This window comes from Cryptomeria japonica, chromosome 8 (assembly GCF_030272615.1).
Source record: "Cryptomeria japonica chromosome 8, Sugi_1.0, whole genome shotgun sequence".
Lineage (NCBI taxonomy): Eukaryota > Viridiplantae > Streptophyta > Pinopsida > Cupressales > Cupressaceae > Cryptomeria > Cryptomeria japonica.
The window spans coordinates 9,987,562-10,012,504 of record NC_081412.1 but is presented as its reverse complement, the minus strand read 5'-3'; the positions used below and the strand labels follow the sequence as shown (position 1 = coordinate 10,012,504).

The window sequence follows — 24,943 nt, the reverse complement described above, 5'->3', positions numbered from 1 at the left end:
AAGATAGATTGGAACGAGCCTGAGATTTCAGACTTGAGAGCTTTGATGGCCCCAGTTTTGTCATGGACTCGCAGATGGGTGGATGTACAACATCAAAAGTTAAGAGAACAGAACGTACCAATGACTTTTACTTTACCAATGACTTTTACTTCGGAGGAGCGAATGAGGAATCTTCCCGAGATTCCTATTGCTAAGATTGAAGGAATTGTGTCCAAATTCGTTGCATATGCTAAAAAAGAACATTGGAAGCGGAATGAGGTTCTAGAAGAGGGGTTGTTATAAAATGATGTGGCATCTTAATTATCATTGGTCTATGTTCCCTCGATTTTTGTGCCAATTAAATATTTGGCTATGCATTTAATAATGTTCAATTAAAAGGGAACTTTTTGTAACAAACCCTAATTAGGGTTTAGGTGTCAAAATCGCAGCCATTGATCTTCTTTTGATCTGGGCCGTTCATTGTAATTGAGGATGCTATATATACCCTCACTCATTTTCATTTTGTCATTAGCAATTAGAAATTAGAAGATTAGAGAGCAAATAGATAGTTAGAGCTTTTGGAAAGAAGAAAGTTATTTTGTAGCAAGATTGAGAATTGAAGAAAGAATTTCAAACAATTGTTGTCTATTTTGGCTTTGAGATCAATAAAATATTGAAGTTATGGTGTTTTATTGCAATTCTTGTGGCTATCTTCATGGTTGTTTACTTTCTTGAATCATTCTCAGTCGAAGTAGTATTTAAGTTTGAAGGACTAAGTGTTGGGCTTGATCTTTGGTGAGATTCACGTTCCAAACCACTAGCTTCTTACTGATTGTAAGGACGCCTTGTGTGGTCAACTGGAGATATTTGGATTGCTTGAACCTTCAATCATTATTGAACTATTGATATGTACCTTCATGGTAGTGTCTATAATTCTTGATGATTTGAAAAATCACTAAATCACCTTAGAAGATCGCATCAATTCCAATAGAGTTGTAATTCCTTGGCAATACTGAAATTGGTAGAATCTTACCAAGTCTAGCCTACATTGAGTCATTCTTAGGATTAGATTAGAATTCATCTCTTGCAAACCCTATCTTTTGATCTTTTTTTGAGAACCTGTTAGCTTTAGGAGAATTTTGTTCCTGCAATTCGAAAACGTAAGGCCCCTTGAAGAAACAGCATTCACAACGACCACTGGTGCTTATCCACACGTAGAGATCCTACAACGAAGAACCTTGAAGTCACCCTGATTGATCCTTTCTCGCGATATCTTCAGCATTCAGAGGCTTTACTCAAGAGAGGATAAGGTACCCTTGGGTATTTTATTCTGTGTTTGATAGTGTACAAAATACACGTCAACACACTCTCAGTCATGTTATGTGTGAGCCTAGACAGATTCATTTTGTTGTAGCTAAACATATATTTTGATGTGTGTGTGGTACAGTGGGATATGGTCTGAAATATACTTCTTGTGAAGGTCTGAAATTGCAAGGTTTTTTTTATTCAGATTGGGAAGGATGTGTACGTGACAGGAAGAGCACTTCAGGATGTTGTTTCAGCCTAGGTTCAGCTATGATTTCCTGGTGCAGCAGAAAACAATCATGTGTTGCTCAAAGTACAATTGAAGCGGAATATGTTGCAGCTTGTGTGGCTGCAAGAGAAGCAATGTGGCTTCACAAATTGCTCGCAAGATTGTTTGAGCGGCCTTTGGAACCTACAATGATTCTTTGTGATAACCAAAGTTGTGTGAAGCTTTCGGTTAATCCTGTTTTCCATGACAGAACCAAGCATGTGGAAATAAAATATCATTACTTGAGCGATATGGTTCAAAGAAAATCAGTGGAGCTCAAGTACATTTGTACAAAAGAGCAAACAGCAGACATTCTCACCAAGCCACTTCCTAGAGTGAAGTTTTGTTATTTTCGAGACAAGCTTAGTATTGTGGAGAATGATGCTCTTACTGAAAGAGAATCTCAGCTTCAATGAATCTTTTTCATGTTGTTAATGAGTTCTTCTTTGTGAGGGAGAAGTTCGAGGTGCAATCCCTTGTAATGCATTTTTCTTTGTGAGGAAGAAATTTGAGGTGAAAGTCCTTGATGCTCTTTCCACTTATGGGGGTAGCCATAGTGGATGTCATGTTTAGAGACTCCATGACAACATCACGTTGAGTGACTCTGTGATGAGAGCTTGTGTTTATTTCACTCATGGGAGTAGCCATGGTGAACATCACGTTGAGAGAATCCATGATGCTATCACGTTGAGAGAATCCGTGATTAATTTTTCTATTTACACATATGGGTGTAGCCATTGTGTTGTCATGTTGAGAGACTCCATGACTTGAAAATCTGTAAATGATATCTCCTTTAGTAAGAGGGAGTATTAATGTTGTAGCTTCAAGAGAATAGAGAGTTATTTATTTCTCCGATGGTTGTCTTTCCGTTTTGCTGTTCCTTATTTCTTGTTCGGCGATTAGCTGGAAGTATTACTGTCTCCATCTTGTGTATGTGCTGGCAGCGTTTATTCCATCGTGGATTTCATCTGTTGAAGTTCATTGGCTCTTTGTGTCTGTTGGTTGTGTAACTAACATCTTCTTTTGGTGTTTGGCCTTCCGTCTTCCTTCTTCGTGAGCTATATCGGGTCATGTCATGTGTTATATATATGCCGAGGGATGTGAAGTTTAGGGTGATCGATATTCTGGTGTATTTGATGATTATCGGGGAAAAGCTCAGGATTTTGCTGCTGCGACCTTGCATCATCTTCAGTCTTCTGATATAATTATTATGTTCAGCTGTGATCATCTGTTTGTGAAGATTTGATCTCTTATCATCTTCTTTAACTTTATTTGTAAGCAGTATTCTTATAGTCTTCTTCTAATTTTAAGTATTATCAATCATTGTTAGATGATTGACTGTTAAGTGTGAGAGTTCTGTACACAATTTGAAAATTCAATAAAATATTTTTTTGGTGTGGCTGGGTTTTACACCCTAACGTGGAGGGTTTTCCCAGGATAAATAGTTGTGTATCTTGTTCTCATAAGTTTTCCTAGTTACTGTTATCTGAGTTTTTAGCTTTCTGGTTCTAATTTTAACAGATTGTACCTCAAACTTCTTCTCATGATTTTTCATTGTATATGTCTGAAACATTATTTAATTTCAATCAAAGTTCACATACTCAGACTTGGCAGACCAGAAAATTTTTGACTCCAAAAATTTCAGATGTATTCTGTTTTGTTCTAAAATATTATATATCTTATTCACAAACTAATATCAGCTTTGTATTTCAGCTACAAGTTCTTGGTAACAGCAGATTCCAGAAATGTTTATCAACTAACATCTCAATTCCACTTTACTTTTCTTTTTTCTTTTATTTTACTCACAGAGGGCCTATCCATCTCTGGCATGAGACATCCCTTGCCATCCCAGGGACAGTCAGATGCCCCCTGCATTTCTGGATCATTTCCTTTACAGAATAGGGGCGCTGGGACAGCTCTGCAGACATTTCCGACGCCCCCATCTAACATAGATTGAAGCAAAGAAGCTGAAGAGAACTCTAAATTCTAAAACAATAAGAAATACTTTTCTATGAGCAGAAGGTAATAATTATATGGCAACAACTGATTTTATAATGCTTAGAAAATACAAATATCAAAGTCCATGTATGTATGGATAAGAAAACTAAGTTCTACCATTAATCAAAGACGATGGGCTCTTGAAACGAGGAAGGAGTGACCTTTAAAACTCTAACAAGGACTTTTCTGAGCAAAAAAAAATTGTTATGTTTCTAATACAAGTCACTAAGTTCAAATGCCAGTATCCTGGTAAGAATGGATTTCAAGCTGAAATAATGAATTACCACATATGGAGATTTAATCCTTAGAGAACCTTCTAAAATTCCGAGTTAAGGTACATATGAACACCCAAGTTTTACAACAGATTCACAAGGACTGTTGCATTCTCGGTCAGCCTAAATTGTTTCAATAAGCAGTACAGTAACCCATCTGAGTCATCCATGCTGTTGGTCAGTATTGAGTTGGATAACTCCACAGTTTTGGCACTCCTCAAAGCTTACATAGAAAATATATCCTATCCATATACCACTAATGTCAGCTGCCCTGTGAAAAAGGGAGAACAATTTATATTCAGGTGGGTAAGGTACAGACCCTCCTCCACAGTCAATCAACGGTGGTCATGTCATGGTGGGAACTCTACATGTCCTACAATTGATTTCATTATTTTTTCTACTGGCATTCAGGACTTTATAGAGGATGCATGCTAATAGGGTCAAGGCACTCTACCTGCATGACCACAATGCCCAACGTTACATGTGTCTAGGAGAAATGGTTCCAAAAAGAAATGTTGTGTCTCATCTATGGGAAAAGCAAGCTTCTCAAATATATACAATACAAATCAGTGAAAACTTTGCAGCCAATGCTGCAAATGTTACAAATACATTTTTCAATTATAAAGAGTTCAAGTTGGTAAAACAATCACAAGAGTCTACCTTAACATGGGAATGCAATGGTCAATCCTAAATGAATATGGTATTTCATTGGTCTTCCTGGGGAATTTATGTTCTCAATGTTGTAACAATTCCTAAAAAATTTGTTCAGTCACTAAGCATTTGGTATACTTTTAGGTGTTTCCAATTTTTATGGGACTTCCAGATTTCATCATTTACTGCCAGCCAGCAGTAGCCATGAATTTAAATGCCAGTGCTTAGTTTATAGTAACCAGCATTTATGCTTGTAATGCTAATATAAACAAACAGTAATTGCATTACCATTGGTGAGTAAATAGCAACAACTGTAGAAAAGTGAAAGATAAGAGAGTAGGGAGGGAAAACCTTAGGAATACCCCCATGGGTGAATGTTTCAGCATCCAATATTTTTGGTCCATCTGAAGACGATGGCACATTTGATGCAGAAGGAGCTTTAACTACCCTTGTTCGAGCCTTTCTACCTTCAGTCGGTGGATCTGCCATCATATACACTGATGCGGATGCTTTGTTTTTCTACAATTAACTACCTATAACAACAGTCATGAGAGATTATGATATGAGCTTGTCTGATATTCAAGAAAATGATTTTCTTCAATACAAAAAAAAACCATTAAAAACAAATCTTTAGTAAACAAAATATGTGTGCCTGACATTAATGGCTGGAGTAACAACTATAATAAGGGCTGTAGCCTTTTTTGTTGTTCAAGGTTTTGTGGTCCTTTCAAAACTCTCTCTGGTTCAGAGCTCCAGTCAAAAGCAATTATTTTAATCAAAAACAAGCATAACATGATCATATATAATACCATTATTATTGCAATACCTCCTTTAATGCTATATTTCAATAGCATAATTTGCTTCATCATTAGTACTTTCTTTTATATTCTCTTTGGATATTTAGTATACATGTAAATCTGCTATAGATTTTGTATATGGTATATATGTTTATGAGAGATGGATTCTTTGGAACCACTACTTATTAAATTGGATCAACATTTATTGACTCAAAACTACACACAGTTGAATCCAATAAGTTATCACAAAATATATTTATTGCAATTTTTTATTGAAAATTATGTTACCACTTCACTCGTAATTGTGCGATTTTGGTCAGTGATATTGTGATTTTTTGGTTTTGTTGGTTTCTTGATTAAATAAAATTTTGGGAGTTAACCATGTCTCTAACTCTCTCATTTCCACTTGAGTAGACTATGCAATTCTCATAAATCGTGGAAGGTCAAATGTGGATACTATGGGACGAAACATGAAGATGAAAATGAATGTTTTCTAAAATAAAGCAATGAATTGAAACAACAACATATTCAACATAATCACACTAGTTTTCTAGATTGATCTGCTATAGTATTAGTAGATATATTAGGTGTTTGACATCTTTTGTGGGAACATATTTCAGGGATGAGTAGTGTAGTTGAATAATATGCATTAAGATCTCACCTCCATCGCTGCTTGGTCCATCTAAATCTAGTGTAGCTTCATCGACAACTTCTAATGATTCCTTGCAATAGGTTTATATTAGTCTTCCTAATCCACTTCATTAGGAGATCTGCATACCATATTTTTCACTTTTGTTCATTTAGTCCCATCTATCAGATCTTGATGCCACCATTGAGGAATTCATCTCTCAGATATTTATGCTCTCAATGACTACAGAGAGAGAATAAATCTGTGGAGATGGCTCTATAATCTCCCCAACATTCCTTGGGTCATGGGGGGTAGAATTCAATGTGATTGAAAATCTGGAAGATAAAATCGGAGGTCTTGATATGGGATGGAAAGGAAATGAAGAGTATTTCTGGTCAAAGATTTTAAAAAAAAAAAAGATTTTGTATCTCTAGGATCCTTTGGAAGGGATGAAAAAGATGGTAAGAGTATTTGGTTTACCTGGTGTAACTTTCAGAAAGTAAATAAAAGAATCTATGGCAGACTAGATAGATTTTATGCAACTAAGGATTTTGTTAGCTTTGACCAAGTTGGACAAGGCAACAGAGTCATAGTTCATCCTGGCTCTCTCACAGAATCACTCAATAGAGGTCAAAATTCTCATACATGGCCAAATAAACCTTGTTGTTAGAAAAGAGAATCCATTCAAGCTTACTACTGATCTGCTTAATTGGGAAATGCAATAATGCTATTTTTACACTTAAATAGATTAACAAATCCCTTCTCAAGAATATGTCAGCTATTGGAAGTCTATTGTTCAGATTACGGGGAAAAAAAGAGCACTTGACAATAGAAAAGTGGAAAATAAGCTGCAGGAAGAACTGTTTGCTCCTGAAGCATTAATCCAATGACCTTGAGAATCTGCCCTTAATAGCTAACTTGACCAGAATAAAACACGATTTCAGGATGTTCAAATTAAAAGAATTCAAGGTTTAAGAATGAGAGCTAAAATTAATTGGCTCAAAAATGGTGAAAAAGGTTCAAAATTCTCTTTTTAACTATTGAATGATAAGAACATTAAGGAGGGCATATACGCTATGTGGGTTAATAATATTCTGGTGACTGATCAAAATCAAATCAATGATGCGTTTCTTGTCTTCTATAAGTCTATATTCTCAGCAGAAGACGACAAAGAAGCAAAATTCTGCATTGGGTCGCGATTAATCGTGAATAATTGCGAATCGTCAAAAATGCCGATTTTTTCCCCAAAGTCGGGCCAAAAAATGGCCGATTAATTGCGGGTAGAACTCTGCAAAATTGTGTTTAAATCATGTTTAAAAATTGCGAAATATCTGCTCGGCTAAAAAAATGACATAAACCCTAAAAATCACCTGTGAAAATAGACCGATTCTGGGTATAGTATGCATGGAATCAGTTAGGGTTCGAAATTTTTGTACTTAATTTTTTGCCGGACGTTTTGTCCTCTGCAAAACCTTAATGACTTTATGTATCACTGAAAATTGAATCCTTAAATATTTTTGTTTGCATTTTGAATAAGAGCCTCACCTTGTCTCGCTGTTTCTGCAAATCGGAAATAACATTTCTGCAACTGATAAAGCTTGAGAAATACGAGAATAAGCTTTCCGTTGTTTCCTTATTTTTGGTAACTTTATATTATTGAGAACTTTAAATTAAAATCTGAACTCTAAATTAAAAACTATGACATCTGATTTGGGGGATTATAAACTTTATATAGGTATTTATAAAAAAATTTATAAGTGACAATCCTTACATTATCATTTACTATATGTTTAATATATAATTAAAAATAATTTAATAATTAGCATTATAAAATTATTTGTAAATTAAAATTATTATACATTATATTAGTGTGTCATTTATTAAATTATATAGAATAATTATATAATTTAATAAAATTGTAAATTAGAAATTTAAATAATTTAAAAAATTATAAATTATAAATTTGTATCTTTATAGACCATTAATAAATGTAAATATAATAATATTTATTTTAAATTTATAAAGTATATTATATCATTTTTAATATATATTTAATTTAAACTATATTTAATTTTTAAAATATATTTATTTTTTAATATGGTTTTTATACAAATGTACCCAAAGTAGTTCCTCCAAAAAAATTTGACATACCGATGTATTGTACCCACTTACCCCAATTCTGATTTCAATTCAGCAACCTACCTACATCTTTGTGCTATGGAAATGCCCTTAAATTTAAAAAGAAAGTATTCTGTCTCTTTTTCTATAATTTTTTAAATTTTTTTTAATCCGATTTTTTGCCGATTTTTTCCAGATTAATTCCCGATTTTTTCAAACAAATCTTATACTTTTGTTTTGCCAATTAATTCCTCAAATGATTAATGCTTCTTGACTCAAGACAACACAGATGAGTGTAGCAGGGACCAGAAGATGATTAGAAAAATGTTCCAAGGACAATCAGTAAAGAAGTTGGTACGTCTCTTGCAGAGGATATCTCCAAAGATGAAATTGTTAAAGCAATAAAAACCTTTAAGAATGATAAGTCTCCAGGACCAAATGATCTTCCCGCCGAGTTCTACAAAAAGAACATTGACTGGGTACATGATAGCCTCTTTCAGTTGTATTCTGAAGCTATTTTGAAGGGCTCTCGGGAGAACTCTATTAATATAGGAATCATCAAATTGCTTCCCAAATCTGGAGATAAATCTCAAATAAAGAATTGGAGGTCTGTCATGCCCCTGATCCTATCGTAATGAATTTAATCAAATAAAATATAATAAACTTATTCCTTAACATATCAATAAAATCAGAAATTAATTAAGTAATAAATTTAGTTCAAGAATATATATAAATATATTATTACTCAGAAAATTGTCTTATTCAAAGACTTCACAATTTTATGTAAACAGTAATTATCTTCACTAATGAGAGGCAGTGATGACTCCTAAATCTGTACCATACAGCAATTTGATTCAGCAAAGACAAGACTTGTAAACCCAACAAAGATTGTCCAATGCTGGCCGATACGATAGATCACTGGGATCACTGGCCAATACCTTTTGTACTAATAAAATATAAATACCATGCTAGCAGGCCCCACCATCAGGATAACATAAAGTAAACTCCAGTCTTCCCACTTCATTGAGACATCACATTTGCATAAAGTCACATCCATTATGAAGAGGTATAGGTGTGGTATGAAAAGCACACCACCAAGCAATCGAAAGGAAAAAAAGGAGGGAAGGCTGAGTCAGGAATGTCAGTGAATTGCATCTTTCTGCCAACGGTATGTTGGACAATTACTGTTACACTATTAATGTTTCATTCTGAGAATATTCTGCTGAAATAATAATATCTGAAATATAATAATTTCAAACTGTAAATTAGGAAGAACTCTTAAGGTTATAGACAATAAGAAGAATATGTAAATACAATTTCATTCTTGCTACTACTGTCAGTAATTAAGAAGATGGGATTGAGTTGTTTCCAAGAGGGGTAGTCTAAATCCAGCCAATAGGTTGATTCCCAAGATAAGGTAAGGATCAGCGTCCCGTAAACCTTGAGGGCATAGTCCCAAGATAAGGTAAGGGCTTGGATCTGTAAGCTTTGAGGGAGCCTATTGAGTTTGGTATCTAAGCGCTTGGCAACATAGTCATCTCCTCCTGCCTTAAAACTGAAGTAGTAACAAGGATTGAATTTTGCATTAAGAATTATGGATGATACAATTAATTATCTAATAATAGAATTAATTGTCTAGTATGGTGGATTGACAATTTTTTTTTTTTGAATAAAAGGGTAAAAACTTTATTGAACATCAGAAAAATGCATTACACAAATAGGCAAAGCCCCAAGGCCCCTAGAGAAAACAACCAAGCCAACCACACCTCAACCAGCTTCATTACCATCCATGTCCTCAGTGAAAATCTTCTGCAATTCCTGACAATAGTCCCCAGAGAGATGCTCCCAACCTTCCACTTTCCAATCACTGTCATGATCTGAGGCCCACTTGGCCAAACAATCCGCCCCTCCATTCCATTCCAGAGGAATATGGATAAAGGACACCTGCTCCATTAAGGAGCTAATTTGGAGAATCTGTTGCACAATCCCTGCCAATTGCCACTGAATCCCACTCACCTTCTGCTCAGTCAACAAATTAACAACAATTTGTGAATCCGATTCACAAATCACCTTCCTACAACCCAACGTCAAAGCCCTCTCCAAAGCATAAAGAATTGCTAAACCCTCCATAAGATTATTAGACTGCCATCCTTTATGAACCGAGAAAAAGAAAACAACCTCCCCCCTGCTGTTCCTGCCAACACCCCCTATTCCAGCCGGGCCTGGGTTACCCCTAAATGAGCCATCAGTGTTAATCTTGATAAACTCCTCCTGAGGGGGTACCCACCTTCCCACCCTTTGCACCTTCTTAATAGCCTGTCTACTTCTTCGGACACAGGCAGAGGTCGGAGAAAGCTCCTGCAATCCAAGCCTACTCAAAATATCTGCCTCGTCTCTACCCAGCGGGAAGGTCACCTCACACTTAGCTTCCACTGTCTCCCGAATCATAACTGTGATCCTATTCCAGACTTGTTGAACAAACAATTTGGCCTCACGGAATATCCTCCTGTTCCTTTCGAGCCAGATCTGCCACAGGATGAAAATGGGCCCAATATACCAGACAATTTGGATAAAGGAGGACGGAATAGGAGGTCTACCCAAACTGCTCCAAAATTCCACCAGAGAATCAGCATGGACACAAGGATGCTTCCACACCCCCCACCAATAGTGCCAGATAAGCATAGAGAAAGGGCATCTGAAAAACAGATGAGAGGAATCTTCCTCTCCGTTACCACACAGAACACAGATAGAGGGCCCCAAGAATCCCCGCTTGCGGATATTGTCCCATGTAAGACATCTATTCCAAGCCAAAGTCCAAGCAAAGCAATTACACTTCGGCCAAGAAGCATTATTCCATACCTGTTTCCACCAATTCACTTCCCTTCCCTCAAGTCTTCGCCTCATCAATTCCCAGTAACCACTAGCCACAGAAAAGACGCCCTTAGGATTTGGGGACCAAGCTAGCCCATCCCTCCCCTTAAGAGAGCTATAGTGTCTATTCGCCAAAATGCCCTGCAGCTCAGCACATTCTTCCTCCATCCCAACCACCGGCCACTCATCAGGATTCTTCCACCTTTCCAAATCCAGCTGACCGCACCTGTAGACCACCTTAAAATTACTCACCCTTGACCATCCTGCGTCCAAAAATCTCTGGCCCAGGTTTCCAAGGTTAGGAAACTGATCAAGGATGGGAGGGTAACCATCCCAAGAGTCCTTCCAGAAAAGGACCTCTTCCCCCCTTCTGCAAATCCAGAAAAGCCCTGCCTTAATGAGAGAGGCCCCCCGCTTAAGCGTGTTCCAGATCGAAGAGCCCTTTCCTTCAAGCGGATATCTAGGGATTTCCTCCAATGGGATCCTCTGCATATATTTATTGGCCAGAATCCTGGCCCAACTTCGATCATGCTCAACACACCACCTCCAGTACAGTTTAGCTGCAAGAGCCTCCCCAAAAAGAATAGATTGCCTTAACCCAAGCCCCCCTGCCTGCTTTGGGCTACATACCAGGTCCCAGTTGACCAGACTCCACTTGGAAGCTGAAAGATTTCCTGCCCATAAGAACTGCCTAGCCAGAGAATCCAAGCCCTTCAAGAACCACTTAGGTGCCACCTGAAGCATACATCGATAGGTCGGCAATGCCTGAACCATCGACTGAATCAGTTGAACCCTCCCTGCAAAGGATAACCATCTATGGGTCCAGTGATCAACCTTCGATCGGAATTTATCCAAAATCCCCTGCCACGACTCCCTAGGAGGGTTGCCAGGAGAGATAGGGATTCCTAAATAGGTCAAGGGCAAGGAGCCAATTTGGAATCTCATAATAACAGCAATCCTCCTTTGGATGTCTTCTGGAGTGTTGAAAAAGAGGATGGAAGACTTATCCTCATTAATCCTCTAGCCAGACGCCGCAAGATATACATCCAGGACCTTCCGTAAATTGGAAGCTTCGTTGATCCGAGCTAGCCCCATAAGGGCTGTATCATCCACAAACTGCAAGTGAGACTGTGGCTGCAGGTCATTACCCCAATTCCACCCTTGGATATTACCCAGGGCCACATTATGCTTAATCAGCCTCCCCAGACCCTCAGCAAGAAGAATGAATAAATAAGGGGAGAGGGGATCCCCCTGGCGGAGACCCCGAGAGGCCCCGAACAACTCAGTATGATCCCCATTGATAAGCACCGAAAAAGAGGTGGACGTAACACAACTCATCACCCACTGGATCCATTCATCAACAAAACCAAAAGCCCTGAGGATCTTCTAAAGGAAGGACCACCGAACTCTATCATAAGCCTTGGCCATATCCAGCTTGATAAACATAGCCTTTTCCGTGGAAGTTGCCATAGAGTGGATGGTTTCCGTAGCAATGACCACCCCATCTAGAATTTGGCGGCCTTCCACAAACCCACTTTGCTCCTCCGAAATAACACTCCCCAGGCACTTCTTCAATCTGTCTGCAATCAATTTAGAGATGATCTTGTAAATCACATTGCAAAGAGAGATGGGGCGGAACTGACCTAACCGGTCGGCCCCTTCACATTTGGGGATTAAAGCAATGAAGGTCGCATTCAAAGCCCTAAGCATCTGCTTATTTCTCTAGGATTCCTAGACCACATCCAATAAATCAAGCTTGATAATATCCCGAGTCTCTTGAAAGAACTCAACCGGGAACCCATCCGGTCCAAGAGCCTTCCCTTTCCTCATATGGAAGACAATCCTCTCAAGTTCTTCCATCAAGATAGGCCCCAGAAGTTGCTCATTCATCTCCCTCGAGACAAGAGAAGGGATGCAGGCAAGAACCAAATTCTCCTCCTCTGTTTCCCCCTGGGATTCTTCCTTAAAGAGGGTCTGGAAAAACTGAAGAGCCTCCCTAGACATCTCCTGCAAGGATAAGCACTGCTCACCTCTATCATTAACCAGAATAGGAAAGGAATTTCCGTGTCTCCTTGCTTTCACCGAGTTGAAGAAGAAAGCCGTATTCTTGTCCCCCTCCTTCAGCCAATCAATGCGGGCTCTCTGCTTCCAATAAACTTCTTCCCTAGTCTCCCATTCCTCAACTACCTTGACAGCCTTGTCTTCCTCTCTGAGCAAATCCTCTGACAACCCATGCTCTCTGATTTCCCTGGTGATCTCACTCAACACAATTTGGGCAGCTTTCTTCTCACAAAAGATGTTCCCAACCCCTTGCCAATTCCACTGTTTAAGTTGGCGCTTAACAAATTGCAGCTGTTTGGCAAAAGTGAACATGGCAGTGCCAAAGGCCGGCCTACCTTTCCTCCACCAATCCGCCACCAGATCCTGTAAAGAGGGGTCCCTAAGCCACATAAGTTGAAATTTGAAAGAAGGCAAGCGGGCAACCCGAGCCGAGGACGAAACCAACTTGATGGCCAATGATCTGACCCTCTCCAGTCAAGAATCTCAGAAGTTGTGGACCACCCCCCGCCAATCCAAAAACAAGACACCAGAAAGCGATCCAACCGCTCAGCGATCCAATTCTCACCAACTCTCCTGTTGTTCCAAGTGAACACGCCATTGCTAGGCTTGATGTCAACCAACTGCAGCCGGGAGATACTATCCTGGAAGAGGACTAAAGACGATTCCAACCGCATGACACCCCCCTTCTTCTCACTCAACTCCAGAATGGCATTGAAATCTCCTGCCATAATCCAAGGATGAAAAGGGGCCAACCTTCGCATACCAACAACATGAGACCATAAGTTATGCTTACCCTGAAGATCATTGGGAGCATAGATATTTGAAAACAAAATGACCTCCCCAGTCTCAAGGCTAGAAAGCACCCCGAATATCGAGGATCTGGACGCGGCCCACCAGACAGGGTGAAGCCTTAGAGGGTTCCAAAGACAGGCAACTCCTCCTGCAAATCCAGCTGCCCCAACACACTGACATTCGCCACGCCCCCACAGCTTTGGCACAAGACCCATCATACTCTCCACTGACAGTTTAGTTTCTTGCAAGAAAAGGATATCAGGAGCCTGATTCCTGATCAAATCCCGAACAGCTTTTTGTCTAGGGCCGTTGTTCAAGCCCCTTACATTCCATGAGAGTACGATCATTTGGGAGGGTTGGAAAAGTGAGAATCCAAGGTCTTTACTGACCCTGACTCAATCAAATTCTCTCCCATCATTTTGATTTTATCCACATCCTTCTTTCTACTAGCCTTTGAGATTTTTTCTGAGGCACTTTTCTTAAAATCCTTCTGATAAAGACCCAGGTGAACAAAAGCCTTACTAGTCCTAGCTCCAGCCGGTTCCAATTTCAGGGCTATCGGGGACCCCTCCCCCCCACCCAAAATCGCCTCCAAACCAGGGTTGAGTCCCAGCTCAGCCCCTACAGCTTGCTCCAACTCCATTTGTTGGTCTCCAGTCACTACCAAGGCCTGGGAAAAGTCCTCCCTAGCTTTTTCCGGTGCCTCCCCTGAAGCCCCCTGATCCAATGGGGTAAATCCCGGATTCACTTCCTGATGGTTGAGGTCGTCCAGCGCTTCAAATCTATTAAAAGTATCCTCCTCCTATCTCTCCTGAAGGGACCTCTTCTGGCCCCGATTTCTGTTCCTTGTCTTCACTGGAACAAACCCCTTAGCCCCCACAACATCAGTCACCATAGCACTTTTACCTTTATCCGCCCTATCTTGACCCTGGGCCTGATGTTGAGGTTGGGACACCACTGGTTTATATCTAGGGCATTTACGTTGAAGATGACCATACTCATGACACAGTCGACAACGAAAGGGTAGAGTCTCATAGTCTAGCTGTTGAACCCATGAGTAAGAGCCCACACACATATCTACAGCATCCGGTAATGGTTTACTGAGATCAATTTCAACACAAATGCGCGCAAAGGTCATTACCTTTCTCCCTAAGGTTTGCGATGAAGATCCCACTGGTTTCCCCAGCAGTGCTGCTAGCATCCTTAACACGTCCTCTCGACAACATTCCACTGGAAGACGTGGTAACCGAACCCATACAGGAACCCTGTTTGGGAGCTCCTCCGAAGGGTTAAACCCCGCATGCCAAGGTTTGATGAACAACCCCACCTGATTGTGAAAATATGGGCCTCCTTCAAAAACCCTATTTCGGTCCTCCATACAATTGAAAGTAACCATAAAATAATTGTTCGCCAGCAGCATAATCTCCATTTCCCCATCTGGTGCCCAAGACCTCTGCGCCCAGTTTTCCAGGAACTGCAGGGAGACCCTCATTCCCAGAAATTTGCAATAGAGCGAGTGTTTTGAAAAGTACTCCACATCTTCCGCTATCATCTCTGGAGGAATGACCAACTTCGGCCTTTCACTGCATCTCTCCAGGCACCCGTTAATCTTCGTAAGGCGAGAATTACCATTACTTCCAATCCCCGGTTCTAAGGAAAAAAGGGTATTGGAAAATGTCCTCGTATTCTGAGGTGGGGGTTTAGAGCCCACCGCTGCACGGAAATCCATGGATGGAGCCCCCTAAGAGGCCTCACCACCAAAACACGACATCGTAACTCAATAAGTTTTAAAGGACCACGAAGGCCAACCAAAAACCCCAACCCGAAGAAACCCAAGGGAAAACACCGCCCCAACAGCTCCCCCTTCCAAGCTCCTCCCAAAAGTACCCCCAAACTGACCCCCCAAACCCCACGGGAGTCCCACCGAGAGCCCACAACCCGCAGGCTACCGGAGCCCTTCCTCCCGCGCCGCCACCCCTAACAACCGCGCAGCCAATCTTCCCCCAACGGCTGACGCAGCAGCTCTTCCCTCCAGCCGCGCCCAGCTCGCCGCTCACCCCCGACAACCTTCACTCCCCTCCCCTGCAGCACCTGCACCTGAGACCTCCCGCGAGCTAGGGCTTCGAAACCCTAGCTCGGCCGCTCGACACCTCCTGCACGCGCACCATCGACCCGTCGTAAAATCCATGGTGGATTGACAATTTATTCATGAATAATTGATAAATTATTTAAATCTATGGAATATCACATATTTAATTTATGTTAAGGAAAGAGCTAAAAATAGAGTTGTCTCCTAATCAAATTTAGTTTAAGTCATAAATATATTGAAATAAATTAATTACTGTTATAACAGGCCTAAACTTAGCCGGGGACATTACAAGGCCCATCACCCTCCTCAATGTCTTACAAATTCCTGCAAAAGTATTCTCTCTCAGATTGGTTGATGTCCTGCCTTCCTTTGTTAATCATATTCCAACTGGCTTTATTAAGGCAAGGTATATTTTTGAGAACCTTATAACTATTTGGGAGGCCATGGTGTTGAATACTTTGTCATTGATGTCAAAGGTCAGTTGTTGAGATTCAGAGTTTGAATTGAAGTTTCAATTGAGCTGCTTGCATGCTTGGTTACTTGCTTGAGCTGCCTGCTTGGTTGGTTGAGGTGCTTGGTTGCCTATTTGAGTTGCTTGTGTGTCTGGTTGAGGAAGCAGCTCGGTTACTTGCTTGAGCTGCCTGCTTGGTTGGTTGAGGTGCTTGGTTGCCTATTTGAGTTGCTTGTGTGTCTGGTTGAGGAGACTGTGTGTCTGGTTCACTTGTGTGTCTGGTTGAAGAGCCTGTGTGTCTGGTTCACCTGTCTGTCTGTTTACTTCAGCTAGTTACTTGTTTGCATCAACTAGCTGTTTGTTTGTTTTTGTGCCATGTCAAATTTGTTTGCTATGACAGACTTTATGCCACATCATCAAGCGATTTGTTTGAAAGAACATTGGTGCAAATCCTTCAGAATTTCAGTTGGGAGATTTTTTTGGTAACTATTCTCTGGTTTATTACACGTTTTTTTAGGCACGTGTTTGGTGAAATTGCAATATCCTCTTTGGGTGTAATCTTTTGGAAAGTTTGTGGCATTTTTTTTTCTTTGATTGTGGCCTTATGAAAACAGGCTGCGATATTGTCTTCGGAAGACATAAAGTTTTTTGTTGTAAGTATGCATGTTGGACATCATATTTTAAATATGATTTGTTTTCTTCAGAAAACCGTTCTTTTCAGAGTTCTGGCAGAATCGTTTTGTTTGATAATCTCTGACAGTTTAAAAAGGGACTTTTCATGTTTCATGTAATGGCTGGCACGTTTTGTTCATGGTAGTGGATGTTTTAAAAAATTATGATATCGTAGGCTTCAGATTTGGCAGGACTTTAAACGGAACAAGTTCTGTTCTTTTGTTCTTAAAAAAAACAGCTCTTGAAAAACACAATGATCATGGGGGAGGTTGTCTTGGTCTAAAAAAATAGGATGATAAAAATTGTGTTTAAGTGATTCTTATTTTTCCGGCAAAAATCTGAAACATTTAAAAAAAAAAACCGAAAAGCTTCAGAGATGTGTTTTCAACAAAAACCAATCTGCTGTATACGTTTGTAGGTGAAAATTGATTCTTTGTTCTTTGAAAATATATATGGTAAAAGTAGAAGGGTGTGTGACATTTTTTTGAAGGGGGTAATAAAAGGAAACTATGTGGGATTTTCGAAAAATTTGGGAGGAGCAGGTCGGTTTTAAATAGATACAACTATCTTTTCAAAGGTGGTTAATCTTCCTTTGAAGACAAAACTGTATTTTCTGTGCAATGATTTTCAATTGAAAAGAGAGCTTGAAATTGTTTTATGAGTGAGACATGAAGAATTTGCTGTGAGATAATGGCAAGAAAATTTATTTGTGTTGCTGTAGAATGGAGTTGATGGGGGTCGTTCAGTAAAACCTTGCAGACATTGTGAATTTTTAAGGGTGTTGTTCGATAATGTTTTGCTGTTGCAGGTCAACATTGAGATAATTGATGGGTAGGACCATATTCAGGTGTGTCTTTCTGAACTGGTGTGGCTCTTAACTTGCTTCTGTAAGGTCAAGCCTTGGTATGAGTTCTATGAGGAAACAATAGTTAGTGTTGGGCAAGTTTTTGAAGGTCATGGTTTATATCTCTGCTGCTGCTGTGTAATCAGCGTTCTATTACAGACTTGTATCAGTCCATTCTTTGGCACTTCAATGCTATTTAAAGGCTTTTGAATGAAGCATGTATATGGAGATGAACTTATACGGAGTTAAGATCAGTTTGCAGGATGTGTTTTAAATTTTGGTCTCAATATATTTGAATCGGTGCTCAAAACTGAAGTTGGTGCTTCAGGCTTTCGGAGTTGGTGCTTCGTGATGGGTTGGTGCTCACTTGTAATTTAGGTTGGTGCCCATCTGTTCAGTTAATATAATCATTTTTTGTGCTGTGTTTTTTACCCGAAAGGGTTTTCCATGAGAAATTCTGGTTTCTTTGTCTTTCTGCTTGATCTTATTTCTATATCGCCGTTTAAAGTGGCTTCATGAGTTTTTTAAAAATCAGAATACTGATTCACACCCCCTCTCAATATTCTTTGTGTGCTCTTCACATGGATTGGGCTAGGATTTCTATGTAGAAGATTGATATGTTCCTACTGGATTTTGTAATGTCCCCAATTTAAGGAGGGTCGACCACCAATATTTTAAATAAATTAAATCATTAATAAATGCAAATATTAAATAATATTCCTAAGCCGACTTTGGTGAATATCATTAAAAGATAATACTTAAATAAATTTACATAAAGTTGGGCCAACCTATTGTTTGTGGCAGTTTCCTCTCTTTTAGCCGACTTGTTAAGTGAGCCTTGATTCCGCCTCTTTAAAAAGGCTAGCTGAGATGAGGAAGGGGATGTTTTTGGATTTGGGAATTGCCTGAATGCAGAGTCTGCTACTGGGGCAAAACCCCTAGTGAGCATCTGCAAGTTCGCAGGAGGAACAGCATAAGAGAAGGGAGCAACAGTTGGATCTTCCTTGAAATCGATTGGGAGAGGGTGCTGGAATTAGCCGGCGCCATTGTATTGATGCCTAAAACATCATTGCATGCATTCGCTGGTCACAGGTCTTCTAAAATCGCAGAACACAGGGATTTTGATCTGCAAGAAAGAAAGTGCATTTTTAGTGGCCAAGGTTCAAAAATATATGCCATTGAGCTTCAGATTCAGTCTACGGGTAATTCTGGAAAAAAAATATTGTATGAATTGTTTCATCTGTTGTGGTGCAAATATATAATTTTCCAGGCAGTTCTCTATCTGGTATTGAGTAATGGTGAATATAGCATGATCAATATCATATTGTCAATTTGTGTATCTGAGAAGTACAGACTTATCAGTTTTTCCTAAAAAGGATTAGGAAAAACTGATCAGAAACTGGTGTATTTCTGTTATTTGTCTACAAAGAATCTGGAACAGTGGTGTTTTTAATCTTTCAGCTATTGTTATTATTGTCATTTGTTTACCATAATAGTATTAGGAATCTTTCAGTGGTAGCAGAGCCAAAATTCTGCCAGCCTGTGCGATGGTAAGGATGATTATAGGCATGGAAGAAAGGCATAATGAAATTGTGGTCTCCAAAATTGCCAAATGATATAACAGATATCAAAGGATGAATGATCTACTAACATTCAAATTGTGCCTAGTCAACAGGGAGTTGATGCTTGTGGAGAAACTGAAATGAATGAGAAAAGTAAGAAGCAATAAGAAAACTAAGAAGTTACCATTGAAGAAAGGATAGAAAAAAAAGAGGAATCAATTGCTTATGATCTGCAGCTTACAAATGATCATGGGAAAGACAACAATTAGCCATACGAGGATATGATCAAGCACGAATCAACTATTGCACCTATAAGTAGAGAACACATAAGTCTTCATGACTACCACAAAGTTGAGGAAAATGCTATCTCAGAGTTTGCCAAACCAGCATTGATTGATCAGCTATGTGGAGGTATGAATTCTACTAATGTTCCATTGCATGAACCAACTCTACATCTTATGGGTAAGGAATCAATTTGTAATTTGGATAACTTGGTCTGTGATAATGACTTGAAAGATATTAGTTTTGCTATTGTGATGAATAATTTGACTATGACCGACCCCCATGAGGAGGAATCACAGGTTTATTATGAAAACCCTAACAGAATTGGCGAGATGATCTTTAGATTGGGGAATAAGGATTCCCTTATTCAAGTTCAAGGACATTCACAAGCAATGGTGTGGGACCCAGGTGACATTGGCAGGAAGAATGAACAAACTGCTGCAATTTTGAAAAAAAGAAGTCAATCAGTCGGTTGAGATTGAAGCCCTCCACAAGTCCGACCAAGTTCTTAGGAAGAAGTACTTCAGTAAGGTGGAAGGTATGAAAGGCAGGTCAGAGTTTATAATCACTGGCAGGTACTAGGTGGTAAAAAGAAGCTAGAGAAACAGAGAAGTATTATTGTGGCTCCAAAAGAATCTACAGAAGAGCAACCATGGAAGGGTAACAACTAACAAGTCAAAGCAACACCAACATGACCATGTTCTTGATAGTGGTACCACTCAAGAGGAAGTTTCGAAAGATACAAGGTACTTGGTACAATCGTTTGTTGATGGATACGATGTTTGCATACTTGCATATGGGCAGATTGGCTCAGGTAAAACTCTCACTGGTTATGGTTCAGATAGATACCGAGATCTTACCCCAAGAGCAGCTCGGGTGTTATTTAAAATTCTGAGATGCAACAGTGGCAAGTTCTCATTCCTATTAAAGTTGCATATGGTGAAACTTTACCAGGACACATTAGTAGATCCACTTTTACAAAAAAAATGCAAAGCGAATGAAACTGGAAACTAGGGAAGGCATGAAGGAGATGGTAACAATGAAGAATATAACTGTAGTATCTACAAATGAAGAGCTCGAAGCTATTGTGTCTAAAAGGATGGAAAGGGAACACTCTTCTGGGGATCATCTTTAAGAGGGGCAAAGTATCAAGAATTCTTAAGAGCACTAGCTTCTGAAGAGCAGCATACAACTTACAAGAACCTCAAGCTGACTATGCCTATCGGTGGTTCACTTAAGGGAAATGCAGAGACTTTGATGTCTGTAAACATACCCCAATTAGAGTCTGATCTGGATAAGATCTGGCAACCTCTGCTTTTTTGGATCACTGATTGTTCTGTTGTATCACTGCACCTGTCAGAGTGTGATTTTGAAGGCAATGACCAGGAATGGCTAAGGAGTTTGAATGATGAAGCCGAAAGAAAAACCTTGTCACAGTTGACTGAAGATAAGTTTGAGGAGATGATAGAAAATTTTGAAAACGAACCTGCAAAAGTTTCAGCAGGTTGGTGTTTTAATGATCCTCTGGTAGATTCATTGATAGTTTTCATGGAAAACTGGAACCCAATCAGTAATGCTGGGAAGGAGGAAATGGTACTTCCAGGAAAAAAAGTTAGACCCATGCTTTCTAATGTACCTCAAACATCAGATCACTGTATGTGCAATGGCATTGAAGATTCAGTTTCAGATTCCATATACAGATGTAAGAGTTGTGGAATTTATGTCCATGGTCAGCAAAATTCTGATCAAATGGACCAGTTAAAAATATCTGATTGGCCTTGCACAAAACATGGAGTTTTAAGTGGTGCATATGTTTGTATATACTGTGAAGTTGGTTGCAATAATGGTAATGCAATTAAACCAACAACAAATCCAGCAAAGTGGGATCATGAAGTCTATGCACTGTATACAAATTAAACATACCTTCTGGATAGAAATTCTATGGAGCCAATTGATGATGTTCCCACTATGGAAGTGTGTTCAAGGAAACAAAAGTGTTTAACTTTTAAGCTACTTATGTGGTGCAATGGTCGATTCAATGTGAGCATTGCTCGGTATTTGGTTGTGAAGTGGTATTCCACATTTTGTGTGGTGTCAAACAGGGAGCCTACTTTGAGATACAGCATGTGTGCACCTTTTATCATCAACATAGAAATGATACTCACCTTGGACTTGTTGAACAAGGCTCAAACATTAAGGACAGATGTCAAATTCTAATAAAAAATGATACCTCAATTTCAGAACTTGTCACACATGTCATGGACACATTTCATGGTGATTAGTATGTACGTAGAGGTGTGGAGTTGCAGCTGGTCTATGATCGAAGGTATGAAGATGATGTCATAAAGGTACTTGATTTTGAGTGGTATATGCTGGAGTTTCAGATGGAATATGGTTTACGGTGTGGAGATGAGCATGAGGGCAAAAGTATTCTAGCCCTATACCACTGGTTGCTAACTCATACAGTGTTGGTAGATGACCATCCTACCTTGCTGATCATGGAGTTTTCAGGGTGTATTTTGAGGACAGCAGCTGTTTGGATGGATTGGAGAGACTGGGATCACTACTTCAGTGTTGGAGGTTGGCATGATGATGAGATCCAAACATCATGTGACATTAAAGGTACCTTTTGCATCGTTATAGGGATTGGCGCAGTTGGTACACTACTTCACGAGGATCATGCTTCACAACTCTTGGCATGACAATGATTGTACCAGAATGGAGCAGCTGAAGACTTGGTACAGGTGGTCATTCTTCAGGGATTTTGTTTTATATAGTGTTTTGTCTTTGATAGACTTAGCACTCATGGACATTGGAGCCTTTGGAGGTAAGAAGTTGTGGGCACTTGTGGGGACATACACAGAACTGAAAAGAAAATCAACTTTCTTTTGAAGTGAATACAAAATTTGGTTGAATATACCAGGTTGCGGCCAGGGTATCTTACAAAGAGCACAAAAGGGCAATCCAAGTCCCAGCAAAAAATTGACTCGCTCCTGCGACTTATTGGATGTATATGCAATCCTTCTGGCAGCTTTGTCATCTTTTCAAAGTTTTTTGCTAAGCCTCCTTTCAAGAAAATGTCCAGCTTATGCACTAAAATAAGGAGCTCTCTAAATTTCATAAATTTATAGTTCTTGAACAGATGCAGAAAGCTTCTGTTGAAGCTGTCAACAACTAGGTCTTCCTTTCCATTAGCTAAATCTCCTCCTTCCATTATCATGCTATGGAAATTTTCTGGAATTGTAAAACAGTTGTATTAACTACATCTACTCTAGCCAACTGCATAAACTGAATTATTTTCTGAATTTTCTGGACTAGCTTTTTTAACTACATCTAGTCCATCTGATAACATAATATTTTCTCGATCATCTTTACACAATGGAGTAATTGGCTTCACGTTCTTGAGATGTTTTTTTAATGAATGCAGATAACTTTTTCTTTTCAAAAATCATTCCAACTGTATATTCGATAAGTTTAATCAATTTGCCCCTATAAAATCAATTTCCTCTTTTGCCTCCTGGTATAGTCCCTATAGATTTGACTAGTTCAGGATTAAGAATTTTGGGACACATAAGGAAAATGCTGCAGATACTTTCCTTCTATTTTCCTCAACTTGATGAAAATTCTATTATAAAGCATAGAGATTATTTTGAACCATTGTTAAGGAGATCACCCTTGGTATAAAATGACTCAATTATCTCATCCCAAAAGCAACCAATGCCCACTAAAAGCATCAAGTTTCCTAAAATAACACAAAATCCTGCTTTTCCCCAGTTGTAAACCATTCAAACCAATAATTACTACCATGAAGTTTCCATGTAGATCATCGTTAATAACTGACGGACAACAGATTATGATTCTCACAACAGAAGGCTTACTGACTCCAAGATTCCCATAGGATTGCAGTTTATTTTGCAGTTCTTTTGAAGAACAACTGGATATATTTGAATGCTCTTTGTTAAGTTTCTCAAGCCCTCGCGTTGACACAGTTGCAAGCAAGCCTGGTTTTCCTTCATAAACAGTTGATGTGGAACCAACAAGCTATGGATAGCAATGCTTTCAAAGAAGGGCTCAAACTCATTAATTGGATTATAAAGTAGATGCTTCTTAAAGGCTCGGATTAAGTTCTTCTATTGATGTATACTGAAGCTGGGGGCATTAATATCTCTGGCATTAGTAAAATTAAAATCCCTTGCATAATACAGATAAGATCGAAGCACTTGCTAAACTTGGTGCTTAACCTTCACTGGGATTTCAGCCTGGGGCTCTACCGGTGCTTTCCCAGAGAGTTTAGCAGTCTGAACAAAAATTGAAGGCAACAGTTTCAAGTTTAAATAATGAAAAATCTCAATTAACCCAATTCTGTTTAAAAATGAAAATTTAGGATGAAGGACATATTTTCGGACTGCCAGCTGAAACATGGGTAGGTCATACATTAGGGTTTATTGCTGAAACAGACACTGGGGAGTATACCACAATGATCAGAGCCAAAATTAGTGGTATTAAAAGACTTTTTAAAATGGAACCCATTTGTGGGCACTGAAAAAATTTCAACATAAATTGCAACTATCAAGTTTGATATTACGATGGAATTACAAATTAATAAGAGGTGTCCAAAATAACCAATACGTGGAGCAGTCGCGAGATTAATCCATTTTAAAATTGAACTTACTTGAAGAATTATGGTGCGGAATAGAGGACAGAGTTCTGTAATCGACTATACGTTTTGCGCTGCGCCGTCTCTTCAATCACGTGAATGCTGAGAGAGACTGGATTTTGGAATTCATGCAAGGGCTTTACCAGGGTTTCTGCTATATGTGCCTCGTGCCCAACTTGTACGAAGTTTTATTTTTTTGGGAAGGTGAAAGATTCATGAAACCCGGCTGAATATACTAAATGTTTAGCACACAATATTTCCATTTGACAAATACTTGACTATGGCACGCAATGTTCATGCTGATTAAATTCAACAATTTGTGGGGCACTATACCTACGGACGTGTGATGATTATATTAAAGTATAAATAGAGGAATTTAATAGTGTTATAGTATGTCACAATAAATATAAATCAATAAAGGATCAGATGAATTAAGTTCTTTAATAGCTATGATAAAAGTAGATATGAAGATAAGGGGAGAGGAAGATAAAGAGATTAAAGAGGTGGAGGGATCTATAAAATTATAGAGATAGAGACAAATATATCTATATTTAAAAAATATATGTAAAATATACTGAAAGATATCTTATAATGGAAAAAAATCATTTGTAAAATAGATGTTTTTTTTTTAATATTAAACATCAAG

The 24,943-nt window shown here is 39.0% G+C and overlaps 1 protein-coding gene across 2 annotated transcripts in view; it reads right to left on the bottom strand.

Moving 5' to 3' along the window:
- LOC131054977 (uncharacterized) overlaps positions 1-24,639 on the bottom strand; it is a 78,061-nt gene extending 53,422 nt beyond the window's left edge. The window contains exons 1-2 of one of the 2 annotated variants that reach the window (XM_057989582.2): positions 24,313-24,639; positions 4,825-5,006 (exon numbers count right to left, since the gene is read on the bottom strand). In XM_057989582.2, the coding sequence (XP_057845565.2) occupies positions 4,825-4,965 (141 nt within the window). In that variant the 5' untranslated portion in view covers positions 4,966-5,006; positions 24,313-24,639. Of the gene's footprint in view, positions 1-4,824; positions 5,007-7,443; positions 7,570-24,312 lie in introns of those variants that run through there. The other variant, XM_057989581.2, reaches the window with a different exon arrangement.
- Between the last annotated feature and the right edge of the window lie 304 nt (positions 24,640-24,943).